The 23437-nt window shown below is 38.4% G+C and overlaps 1 protein-coding gene across 2 annotated transcripts in view; it reads left to right on the top strand.

Annotated features, from left to right (window-relative positions):
- The first annotated feature begins 336 nt into the window (after positions 1–336).
- The window catches only part of HHAT (hedgehog acyltransferase), a 116955-nt gene continuing 93854 nt past the window's right edge, over positions 337–23437 (top strand). The window contains exons 1-6 of one of the 2 annotated variants that reach the window (XM_026072404.1): positions 337–451; positions 1621–1770; positions 6870–6937; positions 13384–13497; positions 18661–18855; positions 22707–22919. In XM_026072404.1, coding sequence (XP_025928189.1) covers positions 355–451; positions 1621–1770; positions 6870–6937; positions 13384–13497; positions 18661–18855; positions 22707–22919 — 837 coding nt within the window. In that variant the 5' untranslated portion in view covers positions 337–354. Of the gene's footprint in view, positions 452–1620; positions 1771–6869; positions 6938–13383; positions 13498–18660; positions 18856–22706; positions 22920–23437 lie in introns of those variants that run through there. The other variant, XM_026072405.1, reaches the window with a different exon arrangement.

Here is a 23437-nt window from a genome sequence, read left to right as displayed (position 1 = left end):
GTCGGCAGCGGCAAACGCCGCGTGTCCGGCCGCGGGGGCAGCGGCTGCCCCGGGGCCCTCCTGCAAACCCGTGATTTTGGTGGGGCGTTGAGTCCCGCCTCCCTCTGGCGTTCTGCCTGCGAAGTGCTCCTGGCGCTCCAGCACGGCCGCGGCGCGGTCAGTGGCACGCACCCGGCGGGGCTGAGGTCCCGCGGGCGCCCCTAAACGCCCCGCAGCGCCGCGGAGGAGCCCCGCTGCCGCCGCTCGGTCCGCGTGGCCGGGACCCCCCCGCCCCCCGCGGCCGGGCGCCGCCTGGGCAGAGGCTCCGGGGCCGCGCCGCAGCGGTGCTCGCGCGGGGGTCCTGCGACCGGGAGGATGAGCACCTGGGGAGGGAGACAGCCGCCCGCCGCTCCTTTACCCTCTGCAAATTACACTGGAGGAGGAGGAGGGCGGGAATCCCATACGCGTCTTAGTAAGAGAAAACTTCCACTGAAACTGGTCTATTTTGTGTAAATGGTATTTTAATAACCTCCAGCGTGCTGTTTCTTTTCTGCGAAAGATTCTTTTGACAGGATTCAATTCAGCAGTTGATTATATTCAAAACCTGCGTTTACAACATAATAGACCTCTTCTAGTACCACGTATACATTAGCTATATACTGAACCGAAATGACTTTAATAATTATATGAATGAAATCTGACTGAGGTTTCCTTAAGGAGACAATATCACTGTTACACTGTGCAATAAATGGTGTCCTAAGCTTTAATTTTGTATGCAGATGTTTAGAAGTGCTCTTGCTGTGTATAATTTTTGCAGCTTCTTGCTAAAAATATTTAATTGTAAGCATGTATTTTCATATAATGGTAACTCTGTAATTTCATATGTGTGAGTGAAGCCCTAATGCCTTATGCTAATTAGGCATAACAGAATTGTAAAGGATTCTTATGAGTGTGTTTATGTGTGTAGGGGACTGTGTGTGTATATATATGACAGATACATATGATGGGTATCTGTGCAGACACATGGCATTTTTAGACTTCGTCATTATATGTGTTAGTTATAACTCAGATACGGTTTTCAAACTACCTGTCTTTTTGTAAATGGAGTGTATGCTGTATGCTTTTATTCCAAAAAACAGCTGGCATAATTCTTTTATAAATAAATGTGGCTAATGCAGATTCATTTAATAAAGAAACATATGCAGCACCATTTTGACATCAAACTTAGTTGATGCATTCTTTTTTATGAAGCTAAAATGCAAATGTTTATTTCTTATACATTGAGAGATGGTGTTAATTTCTGTGTATGTTAAAATCCTACAGGTGGGATTGTTTTGCAGTTTTTCAGTTATCCTCAAGAAAAGTGTTAAATACAAACAGTTAGACGTGTTATCGCTTTGTGATCAAAATATTAGAAAAATGTTTATAAATTTTAGCCACTTCCCAATAGTAGTTACTCTGAGAAAGTACTGACATTCATGATATGCAGTACACAAATGAAGACTACGTGATTGCAAAGTGATTTTTTTAAAAAAAATTATTGCATTATCAATCTTCCTGTAGCTTTGTTTATTGTCTTAAAGATGTTCAGATGCCAAACAACATTGTATCATGTTTCTTTGTTTTCCTTCCTTTTTAAAGGGATTAACTACAAAGCTGAATACAGTGTGATCAGCGGTGGAAAAGCTCTAAGACTAATGATGCTACCAGCATGGGAAGTGTATCTCTATGTGTTTATTACAGTTGGCTCTCACTTTTATTCTTTCTATGAAGTGTACAAAGTTTCTAGAAGTAAGTCTGTAAAGCATATGCATTCACTTTTTTAGTGCTTCTAGCTTGTATGGCTCATGAGATTGCTTAACTTTACTTATCTGTTAGTTTCTTCTGCAGTCAAGCTCCCAGAGGGTTCCCAAAAGAGACTTTTGAGCTGGAACATCTATTCTTTTTCTTGCTGTAAATTAGGAATATAAAAGTAAACGTTAGCAAGGAAACAGCTATGAGGAGGTTTTATGATGAGGCTTATTAAGAGTTTGTGTTTAAAATCATAGGAAAGTCCCTTTAATGGTATCATGACATTCACCTGTCAGAATAAATGTTGGAAACCTTTGAAGTCCAAATTATATTATGAAAAGGAACAAATGTATGCTTTTCTCTTAATTTTGTAGAACATGTTTTTTTTCAGGAACAGTAAGGCCTTGATGAGGCAAACTTGAACTCAACCGTGCGTATTAAAGACCATGAGCGGCCTTGTAAAATTCAGTAGTTTCTCTGTGTGCCAGAAGTGAATATGTGGAGGCGTTGTAAGAACAGAGCTTCCATTAGAAGCCAGTGGAGATGAATGGGCCAAGTACATGGCTAGAATCCAGGAATTTCTGGCTTCTGGTGCACATCTGACACTTTGCTCATGTGGCTTTGACATGCAGGCAGGCCATAGGCCTGCGAGTGCCACAGCACGGCCATAACTGTGTGCCCATAAGGGCTAATTAAGTTCTTTGAAGTCAGTGGAAGCTCTTGGGTGAGTGAGTGCTCTCTAGTGACAGCTATTCAGTCTAGCTCAAAGGTGACAGAATAAGAGGTAGTGTGGGTTATGTTTTTTTTTTTATATATATATACACTTGTAAGTTGTCTTGGTTTTAAGGTTGCTTTTCAGCTGAACATCATTCTTCTGCTGGTGTTATATATCTATTTGCATATTTATACAGTGTATACATATGCACTGGAGCAGCAGAATGTTCTGTATCTGGGAAGCACTGCCTGGCTGACAGCTAACACCATAAAGTTTTTCCACAGTTAAGCCAGGCAGGAGGAATTGCTGTAACCTGTCTATTCTAGTACAGTAGGACATCATAGTTTATTGCTGAACAAACATCACAAATCTCATTCTGTATAAACAGAAATCTTGAATTCACTGATTTAATGTAGTGATATCTAATGAATTTATAGTTAGATTACAAGTGAGATAAATTCCACAGCAACAGGGTTTTCTCCTTCTAAATATGCTAGAAAATAAGTGAAATACTAGAACAGGCTATCAGGAATATTTCTGTTTCTGCTTTGGTTGCCTTTCCCATCCGTAGGTCTTTACTAAGCATTAGCCAGAAATCCTGTGTGTTTGTTAGAAAGTAAATGCCAAGGTTTTTTTCACCTTCTCACTAGGAACATCTTTGTGCCAGGCTAAGAAACATGGAAATACATACTTTTTTGTGCATAAGAAGTCCTGTTGTGTATAAGAAGTCCCACTGAAGTGCAGAGGAACTACTTGTGGTGCATAGTGTTGACTGTGTTTTTTGTGTCTTTGCAGGTCCAGGGCCTTTTTTCTGTAATCTCTCTTTCATTCAGGACTGTACTTGTCAGTTCAACAATGTGTACTCCTTACTTTAAGCACAAGATTATTTAGCTACTGAAGTAAGGAAAATAGAAGAAAAAAACCCTCTGAATTTGGTATTTTCCATGTTAATCTTGAAGCCTATCACCTGCAGCATTTTTAAAATCAGCAGCTGAGAAAAAGATATGCTTCATGATATGCTGCATTTTAATTAGATCTTATGTTATTGATATTTTGCTGCAGATAAGAAGGATCTCTTAATAAATACTGTGTAGTAATTTAAAGAAAGGTTCTATGGCTATCCTTTTTAATTATAGAATAAAATTGTAAAAAAAATGAATTTCTCAGCAGATGCTTAAGAATTTGTTTTCTGGAATTGTGTGCACCTGTTCTCATTTATTTACTCAAAGCAGGCTTGCATAATCATGTTTTCTTTCATAAGAGGGTTTTACTGCACATGAGTTCTTTTCTGCCTGTGGTGGTTGCTTTATGTATAAAATTGAAAGGGGTAAGGCAGATATTTAAAGGACATAGTGGTCTTTAAGTCATGTTTACATGTGCAAGCAGCTCTGCTGCATTTCTGTGCTGATGTCAAAACATCTGCTCCCTTTAGTATCACTGTTAACTGAGCTGCTACAAAAATTTAATAAACTTTGTGGAAACACAGTTTCAATTAACATATTAAATATTCAGTTTCACCTCTCTTTGCTGTTGCCTTTTCCAGGTTTAATATTCACGAGTTTCTTACCTGATTTGCTGTACTCCTGTAGTAAAATCCTTTAGTAACTGTTTTAACCAAGTAATTGAACCTTTCCCCCCCCCCCCAAGGAGCCCAGAACTTACCTTATGAAGTGAAGGGTCTGTTGAGTAGCTGAGGCTTCTTCTTGAACTGTTGGAAGTTATTACAAGAGTTCACATTTAAAATTCAAAATGTTTAATTCATGGGCAGATTATTTTGCCTTGCCAGTGCTAGAGAAGGAAGGGAATCACTTGCTGACCTAATAATAAGCAACAGGCTTGCTTCTAGGGAAATCAGTTTTGAGAATTGATCTGTATATGAGCGTTGGAAGGATTTTAACGCGTTTTCTATTTTCCCCCAAAGTGAGGTACTTAGTCCCGTGCAGTCCAGATTTATCATAGTTGTGCTAAAAGGTCCTTAAGGCTTGGTTGTCTGGGCAAGGCAACAGGAAATGTGTTGTTAACATACAGTGGACTCTGGAATTAATGTATTCTGTTAACTTTCAGTGAATGCTCATTCAGTGAATTCATTCAGTGAATGAAATTAAGGATAGGCACATGCTTCCACAGAAATTAGTGAAGTACTACATAAATAGGTACTGGGAGGTGCATGCAAGTTTGCRGAACTTAGTCAATTTAGAAGGTAGAATGCTTTGTAGAAAACTGACTCTAAAGGCCTTTTTCTCTGAAAGGCTTTACCATACTTATATTCAAGTCTCATGTCTTGCTTTTCCACTAGAGGGAGATATCAAACCATCTTAAAACATAGAAATAATGTTGATTATATGCTCTACATATTTAAACAACCCAGCTATGATTTCTATTGTGTCTATTCTACTTACTATTTTGGATTATAATTCTTAGCATCAAAATCTGTTTTATGAAAAAGGATGACAGCTGGTGAAGATATGATTGTTTTTTCCACCTGTATTGGAAATGTCCTGTGTAGATAGCTTATAGCAATTTGGAGGTTAAAACTGAGATACACTTTTCTCATTACTGAGAATACGGCAAGTTTTCCTTTGTATACTTCTACAGTACTAATTATTTTTACACAGTGTAGCCTTTCCATTTAATTATAATTCTAAATTTAGTTTTGTTTTATGGTTATATTGAGATCCCAACGCAGGATCGATATGCCATTACAGAAAAAGTGAGAAGAGACTGTTCCTAAGCTAAAAACTCACTGTTTAAGGCCTGAGGCTCTTCAAATTGGGAGCATGGTTGGAATAGGAGCCAGAGTGCTCCCACTGGGAGCCCTTTGCAGAACTGAGTCTAATTAAACACAAGTGCAAGAACAGGGCAGAATAAGCGAGAGAGATAAGACAGACAAGGAGACCAGTAACCCTGTAAAAATGATGCAGCTACTCATGCTGCTAATATGCTTGGCTACTGAGGACAGAGGGGAAGATGTATGTTTTGACTGTAACTGTAGTTCTATAAGGGGTGGATCTCTCCATGGTTTTTCTGAGAGATTTTATTGAGGTGGAATGGAAACGATTTGTATTGAAGTGCTCTGAGGATAAGAGAGCTCTCCCCGCAGCGTCATTCTCTTCAGCTAATTCCATTGATTTAACAAGTAGAAGTTGACAGGAGTGGATCAAATTCTAACCTGGGCTCTATCTCTGACTTACGTTCCATCTCCTCTCTGTGAATAAATAATGGCTCTGTAAATCCCACTTGTACAACAGGATACCTCACAGATTTTGAGAAGTGATTAAAAACTGCAGTACTTTGAGCATATAAAATTCTGTGTGAATACTAAACAGGACAAGTTTTTCTTTATTTCTGTGGAACAGCTTGTTTCCAGTGCCATCACCACAGAAGGTTGCTCCAGGTCAGCTAGGTGTCCTCAAAAACATCAACAGTTTTTATGTACTTGGTCACTGTGGATTGACAAGATTTTTAGAGACTGGTAGAACAAAGATGGGTATTTTCTTAGATAAGAGAAGGAGAGTGCCTTTCTACAGATTTATCTTCTGTATCACAGTAAGAGGCAAAAAAAAGTTTTTTTAAGAGATTAATTTTTTAGTTAGAAGTTGAAGGTTTGCAGAAAAACTGGACCATATTTCATGTAAATTTTTAATCTTCCTTTTTTTTCAGCTGAGCATGTTTAAGTGCTTAGAGACAGCCTCTTGCCATCATGTAACTGAAAGGAAATTTGAAGTTTCTTTGACTATCATAGGTTTTTGGGGAAGTGTCTAGCTGGTTTTGAAGCATATTTCATGGATTACTTGTTCCCATTGCAGTAAATATCTGCCCTTTGTTCCAGTGCGTTTCTAATGCTATTTAGAGACCAATGGTTGTGTATAAAATAATGAATGTTTTCGTTATACTTCAATGGTGCATGTACAGCCAAATGTGCTTTACATTTGCCCCTGGTTAAGAATGCTTCCCTAGTCAGATATTCCAACTTGGCTGATAAATGGCAACATGCTAAGCTGCAGTAACTTATTTGTGCATGCTGAAGTTCATTAGCCTATGTAGGTCAAAAAGGGTTGGAAAATTGTGTCCAGTGGTCCAGGGTATTACGCATTCATTTTCCAAAAATTCAGGGTGAGTAGATGTCAAAGCCCAGGAGCTGCAGGGGTTGGTTAGAGAAGGGCATCTTGTTTATGTCCACTGGGTAAGAGTAAACTTTGTTGCTTTGTTGGCTTCATGCTTCTAAAATTCCTTCCATGTAGAAATTGCCTCTTCCCTGGTTCTGAGTGTCCGTATTTGTGAAACAGACATGGAGAATTTGTTGCTGTTTAGAAACAGTGCCATGGCACTGACTCGTGCTTTGCTTAGTATTCTGTCATTAATAAAGATGTTTTATTCTTTGCAGAGTATGAAGAAGAAATTGACAGAAATTTTGGACTGGAACAGGGCATTCTGTTTCGGGGCCTTAAAAAGGTATGATTAATGCATGTGGCCAACATTTTTAGTTTGCAGATTTAGTGTAAATGTCTGTGCTTGGCGTTCGTTAAAGTCCTCTTTCAGTAATCAAGTATATTAAATGAAGTTCTGCTGGGAGGCAGAGTTCATAGAACAAATTATTACATTGTGTATTGGGCTCTTTTCCTTTTCTGAGATGACTCCTTATAAGGGAACTTTATTTCAAGGTGTTTTAATGTTTTTCAGATTTTGTTGACACAGTTAGATACTTCTCTCCATCTGTATAGCCAGACTCCTGTAGTCTCCTGAATCCAAAGCTCCATGAAGATCAAGAAAAAAGCCTCTAAGCATAGGTACTGCATAGGTACTGTTTTTTTCTAAATGTGCCAATACATAGAGGAGTGCTTCTGTATTAGAGGGACTCTGGTACTTAACTTTTTTTAAACATGTTTCAATCTGTGTTGGAGCAGGCAGGCTTAGGAGGGGTTTTTTGGGGGGGTGGGAGGGGGAATGATTAGTTTCTTGCTGCCCATGCTTTTCCTTCTCTTTGCCCTAGTCTAACCCAAACTACCTTTTAATAGCATGAGAATAAAGCTAGCAAAACATCTCCAAAAATGATTTTTGCCTGCTCAAGATACTGATTTAGCCTCAGAAGTTTATAATAAGATGACAGGGTTTTATATTCATAGTTAAGTTTGTTTGTTTCTAATGAGGAAAAAGAGTTGCCTGGTGTATCCAGACCTAGGAATTCTAATGGCAGGTTTTTYTCGTGTTTGCTGGTCTGGAGTGTTTCTCAGTAGTAAAATCACCTAATAATCTTCAGTGCTGTTTTTTGGCCTGTCAAGCACCCTTTACACTCCCAGCAGTCTTCTTTTCCATTTTTCAAGTCGTTTGGTTGTTTGGATAATGCTTAATGTCAGCAAACAATGAGTTTCATTCTTGATTGGTCTGTGGTCCAGCATGCAAGAGAACAGACTTTGCAGTGCAAATGTATAAGGAACCTGGTTTATCTAAAAAATGTCGATTCCTTTTGAAAAATTTCAACATGTAAATGATATAGGAGATTATTTTTAGAAAAATAAAAAATGAGTACCTATAGAGTTATTTTGGTATTTAGGTCCCCCTCACCATCACTATGGGACCCTTCATGTGTGTTTTGCTATTTTAAAGAAAATAATAACAATTCTGAAAATTAGAAGCTTATGAAATGCTAAAATTAGGCCTAATAATGCAAACAGCTGCATGCATCTGCAAATCTTCTAGCTTTTAGTGCAGCTCTGTACAGGAAATGGGGCTACCAACATATCCCTTCTGTCTGATTTATAATGACATTTGCATTAAACAGGAATTTCAAACTGACCTGACTTCATCAGATCAAACCTGGTTTTATTGAAACAGTAAATGAAGCTTCTCTTCAAGCATTTTCATCCAAATTTTAACTTTTCCAAGCCAGTTTAGATTTGCTTTCCATTTTCCTCAAAAGAAGTCCAGATAAATGCATATTTTTATACTCAAAGTACTCCGTAAAGGCTTTTAAAAAATTCTGTGTATAATTCAGCTGAAAATATGATTGTGCAGTGTGAATTACCTTACAGTAGGATTTGGCATATTGTCCTTGCTTTCATAGCATAAAGCAAGCAAGCTGCCTTTTAGCAAGGAAGGTAAGTGCTGTATTTTGGCACGGCATCCAATGGAGACCATTCAAGCATTGGCAATTGTGGCATTGTTGTCTCTGAAGAGAACATGTTGCAGATGTCTTTATCAAGGAAGGGAAATCTGAGAAGTCAGGAGGACAGTTAAAGCCAAGCAGTGGAAATCAGTGTTTTGTTTCTGTCTTACCTTTTCTCACCTGAGACACGGTGTATTACTTTCCATTTCTTCTGCCTATAGAAATTGTGACTGCTACTCCGTATCCCTTCATGTTACCCAGGTTTGGCTGGTGAATCAGTACAATAACATATGATCCACCCATACTTACACTGGACAGGGTTTCCTTGGCACTCATGCTACTTTATTTTCACTGGGCAACTGTTGAACGCCTGTAGCTTTTCTCTGAAATCTTGCCAGAAGCCACCATGAGGAGTGCGTGGCTCATGACCTTGCCTCCTGCTCAGAGTATGTTTCAGTTTTATTGTTGTTTTTTAATAGATTTCAACAAAAGGCAAATACTGAAGGTGCCCAGCACTTAACTGCACTCATAGTAATGTTATGATGAGCATAAAACACTTTCTAGTAATAGATTAATTCATCCAGTGAACTAGATGCCTGTTCCATCAAAAGTGGAATATATAAAACCCTGTCAAAGGCTGGATAACAGCTTGTGTACTTTGGAATGGACTCAGGGTGTGAACCATCTGCAGTCTCTGTCTTAGTTGACAGTAGGAGCATTTTCATACTGCTCTGCAACTGTGTCCCTGGCAGGCTCCTGCTAGTGTTATCTCTATATACTGATGGAGCAGGTGTATGCTCTTTTTATTTGTTTAGCTCACTTTACTGTTTCTTGTACTCATGTTCTGCTCTCACAGTGTCCTATTGCTCTTCTGCCTATAGCACTGAAACCACTGGGTAGCCTGTTTTTTCAATTGGGTAGGAATTTATTATACAGTTGTGCTTCTGGGAACAGGAACAGGAGTGCTTTTTGGGAGCAACTCAGAAAAATGCATGAGTTTCTCAATGCAGCGATGCCACAGGACTTCTACGCTGTGACTGCAGCAGTTCCTAATGCTCTGTTCTCTTTTTTTGTGTGTAGCAAATAGTAGAGTTGCTTGAAAGAATAAGCTAACAGTGAGAAACAACTGCGATGACCAGTAAGATGCTGGATCTGCAGGCCTTGCTCCAGCCCTTAGTGAATGTGAGTCAGCACAGCTGAAGTCAGGGAAGAGAGATAAAGTGGCATGAGCTGGCCTCTGATGAGTGAGCCAGTAGCCAATAACTGTCCGAAGAGACTGAAAAGCAGATGTGATCAGTTTTAACTCCACAGTGTTCTGTGCCTGTAGTTGCATTATGGAGTGGAAGGACATGCTGCCTACAGAAGGGAGACAGTTCTCTGCTGGCGTATGGAAGGGGCAGTCATTTTGTGTAGCTTTTTCTATTGGCACATGACTTGAATTTAGTGTCTTGGAGTCCGAATGTTTGTGAATGTGATCTGGTAGGAATTCAGTATTCAAGATTTGGCTTCTATCACATATATCCAGGTAAGAAAAGGGGAGGGAGGGATTTATTTTTATTGTCCCTTTTATCAGTAGGTATTTTCCTTTTCCCTCTATATATCAGGGTTAATGTAGGTACTTGCAGTGTTTTGGGACAGTGCTCACTAAGAACACTGCTATTTTTCCTGTATTTTCAGCTGTGAATAAGAGTTTATGTAAACTGTGTTAGGCTAAGACTTTATGACAGCTTGATCTCTCAATATACAGGTAAAGTAAGCTGTAAAGAAATCCTATTGTGTGTCCTTTTTCTGATATTTGTTGAAAATGTTGAAGAGGTAAATGCTTGATTCCTCTGACTTTAGAGAAAATACAGGAAAATAAATTCCAAATATCTGTGGTTAGTACCCAGAAACTCATAGGTTTAAAGCTAATAAGTCTGAGATATTCTTTTCTTCATGAGCTCTTGTACCTGATACCATGACTTTTTCTCCTTCTCCTGGTTGGGATTCCTTACCAGCTGTCATGTGTGGCTCAGTACAACAGAGGAAAGGCAATTCTGCCCATAGTTGCTGATTGATGATTGCCATTTTCACATGGCTGCATTCATAAATTGTGATGTATAAATTAATTTTTCTTATAAGCGCTGAGAAACAGAATAAGGCAGTTGATAACTCAATTTGAACTTAACAGTGCATGGAAATATATATATTTTTTTTCTTAAAAGGCTAAGAGAAATGGGAAAAAGAATAATTCCTGCTTAAATTATATCATGAATTAAGAATAATTCAAAAATATTTTTGTTTTTCAAGGGAAAAAAGCCTAGGATTAAAAGGAAAATATATTCTATAGGGATAAGATACAATGTCAGTGCAAACAGAGATATGAATCTGTTGAATTTGAATAGTCAGGGAAAAGTAAAATCAGACTAATTTGCTGTGGTGAGTGCCACTACCAGCTAAAGACAGGAGAGGGATCAGAAGGATTAATCATATTAAAACTGTGTTAGTCTGCAAAAATAGTTGTACACAAAAGGGAAATCTGACTGTGGAGCCAAGTTGACAGTGGTGTGATGCTCATATAGCTTTGCAGTCATAGTTTCCATTACCTTAAATTATTTTTCTGTCCTCAGTTTCATGTGGACGAAACCATCTAAACAACAGAAGAGACAATACCAGTTCTGTTTCCCCCTCGCAAAAACTTACCTGTGTGCTTAACTTTCTATTCTGTCAGTTCAGTGAAACTGTGAAGTAAACCACACACTTAAGTGTTTTTGACTTTTTTGCCTAAGCTGTGCGTGAATAGACATTCGTGGCTTCTTGCAGTTCCACTATACGGAGGAGAGCTCCCTGGAGGTGCTAATTTCACCTGAGTCGTGACTGGCTACAGTGAAAGGAAAACTTGTTCTGAGTGCCAGGGACAGGCACTAGCCAGTGAATTACATGGTTCTGATCCCAGTCAAACTGTGGGAAGTAGATTTTTACTTTTTCCCTTCATGTAGCTAGATCTCAGCCCAGCCCAGCATGGACTGTTCTATCAATATTCTAACAGTGATGTAAAAAGGTGATAATATTTTGACTGCTAAGGCAGTGAGAAAATTCAAACAAGTGGAAGGATTTCTGGTAAGGTTACCTTCTGCTGGAAAGAGTTGAACTGTTTAAAATGATTATTTCTCTGAAGAGGAGCTTGCTCTGGATGTTCACTGGAAGTAGAATGGACAGCTGGAGGTTGTCTTTCTGCTAAACAAGCTTGTTCTGAAATTTGAGGAGCTTGCAGGTGGTGTCTCAGAATGGCTGTAAGAGAGCCGGATGGACAGAGACACTGAAGTGCACTTTCTAGGCATTTGGGGTCAAATCTTCATTTCAGTCCTATGCTAATGTATCAGTGGTCTTAAAGAATGACAGCATTGTTGCAATTGTATTCCAATTGTATTTTTTTCCTTGTGTGTGTGTGTTTGTTTTTAATTGTGTTGTGTTTGAGTATTTTGATTCTGGAGGTAGCTAGGTATTTCTCCTGATATAATATGTGCTTTGTGACAATTTGCAGTGTCTGTGATAACATTTACTCTGATATGTTGCTGTCTTTCATATGATTACTGTAGCAGTCTGTTGCCTAGTTTAACAGTTTGTTTTCAGAAAACCTTTTCTTCCTAATATGTGGAACAATTTGCGTGTAATTTCCTGGCCTGGGTAGAGAGGAATTTTCTTTTTTTCTTCTTTTCCTTCACATTATTCTTGAATGAACTTTTAAACATGTAGTTGTTACCCTGAGCAGATAGTAGAACACAGGTTTTGTAGAAAAGGCATGTTCCAAGTGCAAACTTTGTTTCTTTTTCAAAAACAAGTTATTTTGTTGTGGTCAATCTGAGACTTCAGGCTAGGAGCCAAGGTAATATACGTAGTTTTGGAAGTCTTCAGTAATGTATATAAATTTTCATTAGTCCATTTTTGTAAAGTTAAAAATTACATAACTGCTGAAAGAGTGCCAGGATAATTGACCTGAATTAAGGTAACACTGTTATGTGGATCTTGAAGTAACAGAGGTGTATAACTGGGTAATCCCAGGAGTAGTTCAGGTGCAGTTGCAATTCCTTCTGTTTCCCCTTTTCCTCGACGTGAAGCACTCCACCTGGAAACGGCTTTTTTCCTCCATCCAACCCTGTTTGACTAGTGAGCTTGTCGAGGGTGAAACAAAGATTGAAGTGCATGTGCTTGCATAAAGGACTGTCCCTGTTTCAAACGCACTTTGTACGCTTCGTTCCCGTGCTGTTCAGCTGTTACAAACACGAATCCTAGTGAACATGATACAGAATACATACTGTTCCTAGAGGCCTCCTAAAGAAATGTTATGACTGAACAAAAACAAGTATATGTTTGATGAATGGGAAGCACTTAGAMGTGGGAATCTTATTCCATCTCGGTGTGTTCACTAGTTTGTTTCCCCCATTCTGGGTGAATGTGTGTGCGTGTGCRCGTGTGTCTACCTGTGTGCCTTATGGTTTGAAAATTCTTGCAATATTGATGGGAAAAATTAAAAGATTTCTGTCAAGTCATGTTTGGCTCCGGCTTTAGGTTTATGAAACATGACACCATCTAAAGATATTTCTATGAGTTTAAATAATTTGAAGTCAAAATGGAGTTCTCGAAGCTCATCACTGTGAATAATCAGACTTGACTGCTTAAGCAATAAATTCCTTACATATTGTGTTCTGTGGTATTGGATAAAGGATCTAGTATTTTATTAAGACATTTCATTGTCTTTTGAGAATATCTTTTTATGGTTAGACACTCATATTTACCAGTTCACTTGATGCCCTAGGATCCCCTGGATTTTGAGTGGAGTTACTGGATAGAATGGGGAAGGGAACATATACTGTGGCCTCTGGTTGGTCACCTACTGGTATCACAAATGTCCCGACTCTTTATGGAGAAGGTACGTATACATTTATTTTGCAGCAGTGAGTTTTCATTTGTTTTAATTAGCTGTGGGAATTGAAAACCAAGCATTTAGACTACAAACCGATGAAAATTGAGTTCTGTGGAATGCATTACTTAAATTGATTTGTAATGATGTACAAAGTGAGGAGATTGGTTGCATTAGGTTTACAGTTGGACGCTTTATACTTTAAAAATTATGTTTTGCTGTGAAATACTAAAAATATTTGACTCATATACATTAAAAGGATGTAGTTATTCTCTTTCAAGATTTTGAAATGATTATTCAGTTTTTGGTGTGATGATTATTTGAAATATAACATGATTATGCAGTTCATGACAAAGTAGTGTTTCTTTGCCTGGAAAACCTAAAGAACAGTTTCCTTTAAGTTGTGTAGCTTTTTCCTCTGTATGTACTATCAATACACAACGAGTAATGAAAGTAGTTTGGTTTTGCAGGCACTGGTTAAGTATAGAGAGACATATACTATAATACTGGAATTTTCAAGCTAATGGAAGTGCCCTGTTTTTAACTAACTCTGCTGAGAGGACTTTTCATTTCCATTGACCTGTGGTATCTGAATACCTCACAAAAGTTTACCATTTTCACATATTTTGCAAGATATAGCTAGAAATTAGCATTATCCCAATTTCAAAGAGTTCAGTAAAATTAAGGTTCAAAATATCTGCTCATTTTAGATATCCGGATGCCTAAGGAGCAGTTTTTCAGATTTCTTTGACAGCGCTTAGCACCTTATCTGTCCAAATACAGCTCCCACTGTCTGACACTGGAAATGGGGTAGTCAACAATTCTGCAAATAAGTCTCAAGCCAGGCTCCCAGAAAGTGAGGAATATTCATTTAATGACCATCTGTGAAAAGTCTGATTTAAAAGACCAGCCCGCTGTTGGAGGGGAATTCTGTGGCTTGGGGAGGAAAAGAAATCATTTTCTGCAGGGCTGTATTTAACTGCATAAAAGTGAGATCAACCAATGAGTTCTGGCTTTGGTCACTGTGCAGCTTTGGCTATTGCAAGAAATGATGAATGAGCTTGTCAAAGGGCACCTTCTTTACCCTGCCACTGTGATTCTTCTACAGAACAGGGCCAGCTCATTGAACGGATAGGGTGGGGGTCCTGTGGAAGCACTGTATGTCATCGTGTAGTTAAAGGAGGTGAATAAACATTGCAGGTGTTGAAGGAGGTGAATAAACATGGCACATATTAAAATGCCTCAAATAAAGCTAACTTTTGAGACTTGAACCTTTACAGTGTTTATACTCTTGTATGTATAATGTCAAAAATATTTTAGCAAATGGCTAAAGACACGTTCCATCCTGTGGCATCATATTGGCATCCATGTGGGTTGATCATAGAGTTGGAACTGTTAGATTTGGTGCACAGATTTGTCACATAAGTAACAGTAGGTTTTCATCCTCTGGGTGGACTAGCAGTGAAAGTTGTGATACTCTGCAACTGAGATTCCCACGCATTTGCTGACAGCAAGGGAACAGCATGAGGCAGATGCTTTGGGTTATACTCCAGTTCTGGGAAGTTGTATTCTCTAGGGTACATAGACTCTTCTCATTTGTCTCAACTGTGGATACTACCACTCCTTTTTCTTCCTGCTGCCCTGCCTCCTTTCCAACTTTGCTTTTCATCCAATTTCTAGTCTCCATTACAGACTAGTTGGTCAGGGTTCTTACTGCAGCCTGTTTGTCCCAGAGCTCCCTACCTGCCACATCTGCTCACTTCAGCTCTGCACCCCTTCTTCGGCTCCTTGTCCCAGTCTATTTCCCTTACTCCCTCTTGGTTTCCCTTCTTCTCTTTGCATTTGAAGCGAGGACTGCATTTGAAGCCAGTTCTATGTTTTAAACCCACTCCTAAGTTTTTAGTGTGCTACCTTACTTAAAAGCATACTAAACACTTATTCTTTGGTGGGGGTGTAGGTGGTCTGATATCAGTTTCTATATTTTCAGTTGAGAATTTAATAAAAATACTGAAGTCCCTAAATAGACTGGCTCAGTTGAAATGGAGATGTGACTGCCAGGAGTTACGGTTCATAGGATGTATACTGGAAGTCCCTGAGGACATCTTTCCATAATAATATCCATAATATCATTATTATTATTATTATTATTACTATTGCTAGCTCGGTCTCAGAATTTAAATGATTTTTATGCATGGAGAACAGAATTAAAAGTGCTGGTTCTTGTAGATAAAAAGAAGAAATGTCATCATAAATCAATGAGATCAGTTTTGAAAAGGACGGGTAAAATGCAAGGTATATAATAGTAATCATTATCAGGACAAAACAGGCCTGACAAGTTTTGTTGTGGCAGAATGGGCTATGGCTTGTCTCTGACACTGGACCATATAGCATATTTCAGAGGAGGTTGAAAAGTCTTCAACATATTTAGTTGCTAATAATGTTCCAGAACAAATATCCTCTTGTGTCTTGCTGGAAATCCATTTTGTCCAGAAGCATTTGAAATTATGGTCTTGGCAATTTTACTTTATGTAGTGCAATTGTATATAATCGTTTTTCTCATACACATAGCTTTCTGTAGAGCCTGTGTTGAGACTTTCTGTTGGTTCTTGGAAGTACCACCCAGAATTTAGGGCATACTTTATCTAGATCCCAAGAGTCCTGGGGCTGGAACAGTAGCTGTTCCTAACAAAGGGAATAATCACATAAGGCTGTGCAGTGTGTAGTGCTTTGTAGTTCTTTATGAGAAGATTATGTGCCAAATAAATCCCTGAGATTCTGTGACTGTAGCACGGAGGTGCTAGTGTTTGGCTCTTGGTAGCTCACAAGCAGTTTAGGGTAGTCTTTCAGGCCTCTTCTGATGGAGGGGCTGTTTAAGTGCAAGAGCTGCTTAGTTTAAGCATCCTCAATGCCTGGCTCTGTGTGAAAGTGAGACGGGGTGGGGGGTGATGTCTGTATCTTCAGACCCCAAGGCTGTGCTAGAATCCAGCTACATGCCCAACTCAGCCTTCCAGTAGAACGGGTCACTGGGGCACTGTTTTCATCTCCACCTATCAACCAGTCTTGAAATTCTGCTTCCTTTGGTTGCCTTAACTATTCAGCATGTTATTTGTGGCTCTCTCTCATGGGAGTATTGTGGTGTGTAGCTTGTAGAGTCAAGAGAGTTGTTTTAATAGTGCTATTTATACAGAATAGGAAAGAAGTCATACCTTGACTGCTATAAAGAATACTTTGATTAGTAATGCATAGATGCCTCCATACAACTTAATTTTAGATGTTGAACTTTAGCACCCCACTTGGATGCCCCCTAGGAGCACGCCTGCTAGTTACCTAGGATGTCTGAAACTTAGTAAGTTTTAGCTATATATTGTCAAGTGAGAGAGGCTTCTGCAATGAATTCTTCAGAACTACCTTTTGTAGAAAGCCTTGAAGAATTATAATTTAGGCACAAATGCTGCCTCAGAATCCCATTTTATCACTTTTAATTCTTAAGCCCGTGCTTAGCTATGAGTAATTCACTGGATTTCCGTAAYGCATGTTTGCCTAGCTTTTACATCCTTACACAGAGAAGGAGACTAACATTCTTGAAATTCTCTGGAATAGAATGTGACAAAAATATGAAATCCTTGGGTTTCATTACAGTGATCAGAGTATTAATAAGCAGGATAATTGTATTTGGGTTTAATGTTCACAGAATAATCAATTTGGATGAATTATATGAGCATCAGTCTCACAAATTTTATGAATGGATCTCTGCTCTTACTGTACTGAAATGATTTTCAGTGTGATTCTCTGCTTTTGTCTTTTGAATATAGAATTATAGTGTGCAATGAGGTAAGTGTATGCACCTTGTCTGGTTATGACTTCAAGTAATCCTGAATTATGTAAAAAGCATAGTTGGAATTGCACAGTTGGAATTGCATTGGTTGTTTCTTCTTAGCATCATGTTGGCTTTATTTTCAACGTTTCAAAAATAGGAGAGTGTGAGAGACATCCGCAATCAATGAGCTGTAGATAAATATAGAACACTGCAAGGATAATGCTCTTAGCCTGGATGTTTACTGTGTGTGCTTTTGTCCCTACCTTGGAGATCCTGGAATTCTTTTGGAGATCACAGGAAGCAAGTATAAATCCTGTGGCATGTTGTAAGATTTTAAAAATACATATATTTGTTTTATTTATGATCTATGAGACCTGTACAACACTTCTATCTGGCAATGGTAGTATTTTCATAGCTGTAATGGTTTAAGAACATGAATGAACTTAACAAGATCTGTGGTGAGAGTACCTGGCTGAATGATAATCAAGATGAAAGGCAGTTAATTCATTATATTCAAGACTGTCTGTCTTATTCTTTATTTGGCTTTGAAATTCCTTGTTTAGTATAGTATATTGTATGGTTTATCATGTCTGTTCCTTATTCCATGAGGTAACACAACGCTTTTGTTTGAAGGAGGGAGGGGGGAGACCAGATTTAATGAGAAAAGGGAAAGCTCCAAGCAATGCCTTTTCTTACTGGGTTTTATTGTATAGTAAGAAGGAAACATTGAAACTGCTGTTCTGGTGTTTGGTTTGATCCAAATTGGGTTTCAAGTTTTGTTGGACTAGTTTCTGTTAGAACGCCTCTCCCTTCAGTGCTGTCCTCTTGTTGATATGAAAAAAGCAGCCCTACTCTGGTCTTGAAGGAGCTGTCTTCCACTCTCTTCCTGCTAAGGCACATACTAATGCATAGGAAAGGCCATCAGGGTTGGATGTCGTGCCCTGCAAGAGAGAGAGAGAGGCAAATTGATCAGGAGTGCTGGAAAAGGCACCTTATTCAAGTTAAACAGTGCTTAACAACTGATAATATCTGAGCCAAACTGTGGTGTCTGCTGAAAGGCTATCTCAAAACTTTGCAAAAATAAACTTTCCTAGTTCAGAGAATGAAAGGAGGAATTGGAATCCTAACCCAAGAGCTTCAGGGAGTCTATATATTTCACACCTAATCCCTTCTGTTATCTCTTTATGGATAGAGTTATATTTCTTTGTGTAATTCCATAGCTGTTTTTAAACTTGTTAATTGTGGGTTTTTTATTCCTGTCAAGCATATGCAGAAGAGTCTGGATATTAAGTGTGTTTTTTAATGTTCGAAATAATTGAAGTAAAAGTTGATAATTCTTTCTTCTTTTATTGCAGTATAAACCTTGGTGTCTGATGGTATATGGAATGGTGGCCTGCTGGTTTTTGTTAGGAATCAAGGGCTTGGCAGTGATTTTGCTACATGCTATTACTTCGTTTGCTGTGGCTCAGTTTAAGATACCAATCCTGACATGGATGTGCTCTMTTATCCTGTTATCCACCTTACGCATACCAGCTATAGAAGAAGCAAAGGTAAGTTCAGTAGTCTGAATTAAGTGCAGAAGCACTTTTTTATGGCATTATTTGTCATTACCATAGCTATCTTTTTGCAAAATTACTATCGCTTCGATTAAGCAGAGGTTGGCTCAGAAAAACTTTGAAGGTTTAGCTGCAGTGAGCCTTGGTAGAGATTCTAAAATTAGAAATGTAGATATGTTAATAAGCTTGGTGAGCCCTCCCTCTAGTGGTCTCTGTCCTGTGGATTCAAATGTTTCTCAAGATGTTAAGACCTGAAAGATATCCTGCTAAAATGGTATGGCACCAGATTCGTAACAATTATTATTTCTCTGCAGAGGCACATGGTTGAGGTAACTGAGAAGACAGAGGACATCCTTTTTAGTTACTTTTGTAGTCTTTTAGTTAACAGATGACATGATTAAGTTGTATTAAATTTATAGTACATGCTAGCCTGCTGTGTCGTCTTCTCTTAAAGTCTTGACTACATTTAATTAAAACTACTGTCTGTAGCTCTGCTTGCATTTGTTATTGCCTGTGTTCTCTTCCTTTTGCCTTGTTCTGTTTTGATACTGTTTATCCTGCAGGGTTCTAAGACAGTGAATGAGTTGATGAGTGAAACTGGCAATCTGTTGTCTGAGACACATCTACAGCGTTTTGGTGGGAGGGGGCAGTCACTTCTTCAGCATTAAAACCTGTGGGGGGGGTTTTGTCCCAGAAACTTAAGGGGAAGGTAGGGGAAAGCGGAGGTTGCAAGGAACTACTGTAGGGAAGATACAGCCTTGTAGAGTCATTTCTTGTCAGAAGGCTCTGTAACAGAACTCTTTTTCTGTACATAAGAAATGGCTGAATTCATATTCTTAATTACCTCCAATGAACAGAATGGTTCTCTGGAGGATAATGTAGTGGTCTTTCATTGTGTAAGAAACAGTTCAGTGGCAAAACTCAGCATGCTGGTGGATCTCCTGTTATCTGCTTTATCTCCTGTTCCTTTAATTGATCTCCATTCTGTCTACCATTTTTGAGTTCCTTTGCTGTTTTCCTTTGCCTCCCATTTTGTCCTACAGTGATATTTTTTTCTATAGCTTTTCTTCCCTCCATGCCACCCTTTTCCGCTGCTTCATTTTGTGTTTGTCCTGACTGTAGAGCCATGTACAGCGCCTCTTGGATGAGTGGGTATCTTCACATTGTCTTTAATGTGTGCAGGAAAAGATCCGCTGACTCTAATGTGAATTGTTCATTCTGCTGTTTACGTACCAGAATACCACTCGTCTGCTACTAATAGCTTCTTTTCCTTGTTCAGTGAAGGGAAGCTAAAATAGCTTTATTATGTGTATTCTGCTGTTTGGGAAGCACAGTAGAGGAACTGATATCTAACGGGAAGCAAACTGCAAATATAAAGCTAATAAACCACTGGAAGACTTAGGAAAACTGTAAAGCAACAAAATAGTATGTGATTTACAATATAAGTGCAAATCATTGGAGCTAAACCTCTGTCCTTGGTAGAAGTCTTCAGTAAAATTTCACTATAGTGCATAATGTGAAATTCACCTCAAGAGACTATCAGAGAGATCTGATACTACATTATAAGTGTCTAGTCACTGTGATAATGTAATGGTTATAATTTTCTTGATTTATGTTGTGCAAGTATGTGATTAGCCATAGAATTATAACCTGTGACATGAAAAAACAGTCTAAACTGTACAGGAATATAAACCTTGCACTATTTACTTGGATTAAGAGAAGTTCTCAAAAAAGTGAATAAAGATATTATAATGATGGTCCTGAATACAGTTTCAAAGCTCGAACATAAGTTAGCATGCTGCTGTGAGACTGGCAAAGGAAAACGAAAACAAAACTTGAGTCTTGCTCTCGTTCTCATAAGTCTGGTTTACTGAAAATGGGTGAATGTGTGAAATATCTGAACAGAATTTTTAGTTTTTCTAAAAATATTCTAAGATTTCTAAAAAAATAGCTGTGGTGCCTTGATCTTCAGAAATGTCTGTTTTGGATCTAAATTCTTCAGTAGATCTTTGATTTCCAGGTGTTTGACATTTCTGTGGTGAGTATATGATGATATTGGTACAGGTCAAAAACCATTTCTGCTGTCCTGTCTTCCAAATGCTGATAGCTGTTACTGAAATTCTTCCAAATATTTACCAAGCATTTTCACCTGATTTTTGTTGTGGTTGCTCAGATCCATGCTCTTATCATAGAATATGAATTCTTGTTAGTGTTACTGTTGTCCAACTCCTTCTGTATGATGGAATTTGCTCCATTTTGATATTTAATTTTCTATTCTAGAGTTGCTATCTGAAGTCCCCCTAGAACTTCCTTTGTGTTCAAAATTTATTTAAATGTATTGGCTTTCTTTTGGCACTGAGGCACCCACGCCTGATCCTTTCTTCTGTTCTGCCCATTTAGAACAGGGCTGTAATATACCATCCACCTGGTTAATCATCTGAGAAACCCATAGATTTGTGATTTTTTTTTTCTTCCCTTTGATCTGCCTATTATGTTTTGAATATGAAAACCCAGCTACCTCACCCCCTTCTCTGTTTGGATTTGACTTTTCAGATCAGTTTCTAATGCTTCTTGCAATGTGGTTCAATCTCACGACATTTGATTGTAATTCATGAGGAGCAGTGGACATTACTCTCAATCATGCTGATCAGTGCGTTGAGATGAAATTGTGTGCCTGAGTGTCTAAGTATTATTCAATGGAGATAGGGTGTGATAAACAAACAGTTTACTAATGCTCTAGTAAATGTATTTCTACTTCATTAGAGGTGTAATCATACCAATTTAAAGTGCTCAATTTTTGGGTTTATATCCAGAAGTTGCTTAGTCAAGCCTGACAGTATCTTATTTGTGAGTGCAGGTTTCTGCATGGAAATGAAGACTGTTTCTCTAACATTTTGATTTATACCAAACAAGAGTTGCCTACTCAGAGCTGATTTGTGTAAACTCATTTTTGCTGTTCTTATTCTAATTCTCTTTTTGGGGCAATATAGATTTTGGAGAAAATATTACTCAGTTGTAAGGAAATATCTTTGTTGCATTTATTTGGACTAAGAAGAAATTGGGAATGTGCTATATGGCTTATATGGCTTGTCATCCTGTGTGTGGGTGGGGTTTTTTTTGTTTTTTTTTTGTTTTTTTTTGGCAGGAGGAAGAGCTAGGGGGCCTTTTCATGTTGTATAGACAGGTTTCTGTCTTGCTGAGAAATGGAAAGGGCCTCTCAAGTCCACTGCAATACAAATTTAATCAGCCAAACTGAGTTTGCTGATATTTCCCCCCCCCCCCTTTTTTTTTTCGGTGAGGATATGTTCTTGGTGAAAGCATGTGTGACAGAATATCACACACGGCAAACAATCAGTCAAATCTTTCCAACTTTGGGCTTTCTGACTAGTGGCCGATTCTTTTCAGATTTGAATTGGGTTTACTCCTGGTAGCTCCTTGGCTGTCATCAGCTCTGCCAGCCATTTTGGACATTGCATTACTGGACAAAAACTGAGGAAAATACTGGTATTGCTCCAAGCAGAGCTTTCCTGATATCATAGTCATTCTGGATACAACTGAAAATGTGTGGAAACAGGACGCATTTTTGAAATTATGTTGTTATTTTTTTATGCCTGTTACAGCAGCTCTGGAGGCCCTTTCTCTGTCAACAGCCAATGCTTATTCTGCATACATTAAATTATGATATTCGTTCAAGAGACATTCATTCATTCAAATCTTCTTTAGCATTAGTTGCCTTCTGCTGCTGCTGGTGACTGTTAAAGTTAGGATCTTGATTGATACCACAGTCTTACCATATTTAAAACGCAGCATTGCACATCATGATCTGTTTTTGTTTTGTCTTACAGAGAAAATGGTATGACACTGAAAATGAGTACTATCTGCTTCTGTTCACCATGTCTGTTCGTTGCCTCTTCTACACTAGTTTCAGCCTAGAATATTGTTGGCATGGATCTACCCAGAAATCATCCCATTCATTCCTGTGGATGCTGGCATATGTGTTTTATTACCCTATGTTCCACAACGGACCTCTTATGAACTTCGATGAGTTTAGTAAGCAGGTAATGGTATTTTTAAGATCATGAAGATACTTATTTTCAGTGCATCTGTGCTTGACTAAAATTTGACTAAGAACTGTTAGAGAAAACGGTGTTATCTTTTCAGCTGCCAAATCTATACATGGAACCTATAGTGCATTAGAAGTGAATCGAAGGATAGATTTTTCTTTTTTTAAACATAATTTGAGAAATCTTGACATTAATCAGAAGAAAATTTTAGATAGACAGGACAAAATTTTGTCATCTAGTTTTCCTTGTATATATTCATCTTCTCTTTCTTGGCACATCCTGAGTATGTTGCATGAAAAAGGGAAGGCTGTACTTGGAAGCCAGTTTTATGTATCCATGTTTATATATCAGCTGTAGAGTTATATTGAATTCATATAAGGCTGATAATTAACTTTGAGTATATATTTGGTTGATTAAAGAGAAATGTCAAAATAGGCCTTTATGTCTAGTGTTTGAGTGGAGAAGGGTTGATTAGACTCTAAGGTTAGAGAGAGAGAGAGTAAAAAGAGACA

This window comes from Apteryx rowi, unplaced genomic scaffold (genome assembly GCF_003343035.1).
Source record: "Apteryx rowi isolate R43461 unplaced genomic scaffold, aptRow1 scaffold_34, whole genome shotgun sequence".
Lineage (NCBI taxonomy): Eukaryota > Metazoa > Chordata > Aves > Apterygiformes > Apterygidae > Apteryx > Apteryx rowi.
The sequence above is the reverse complement of the archived record's forward strand: the minus strand, read 5'-3'. Positions and strand labels throughout refer to the sequence as shown.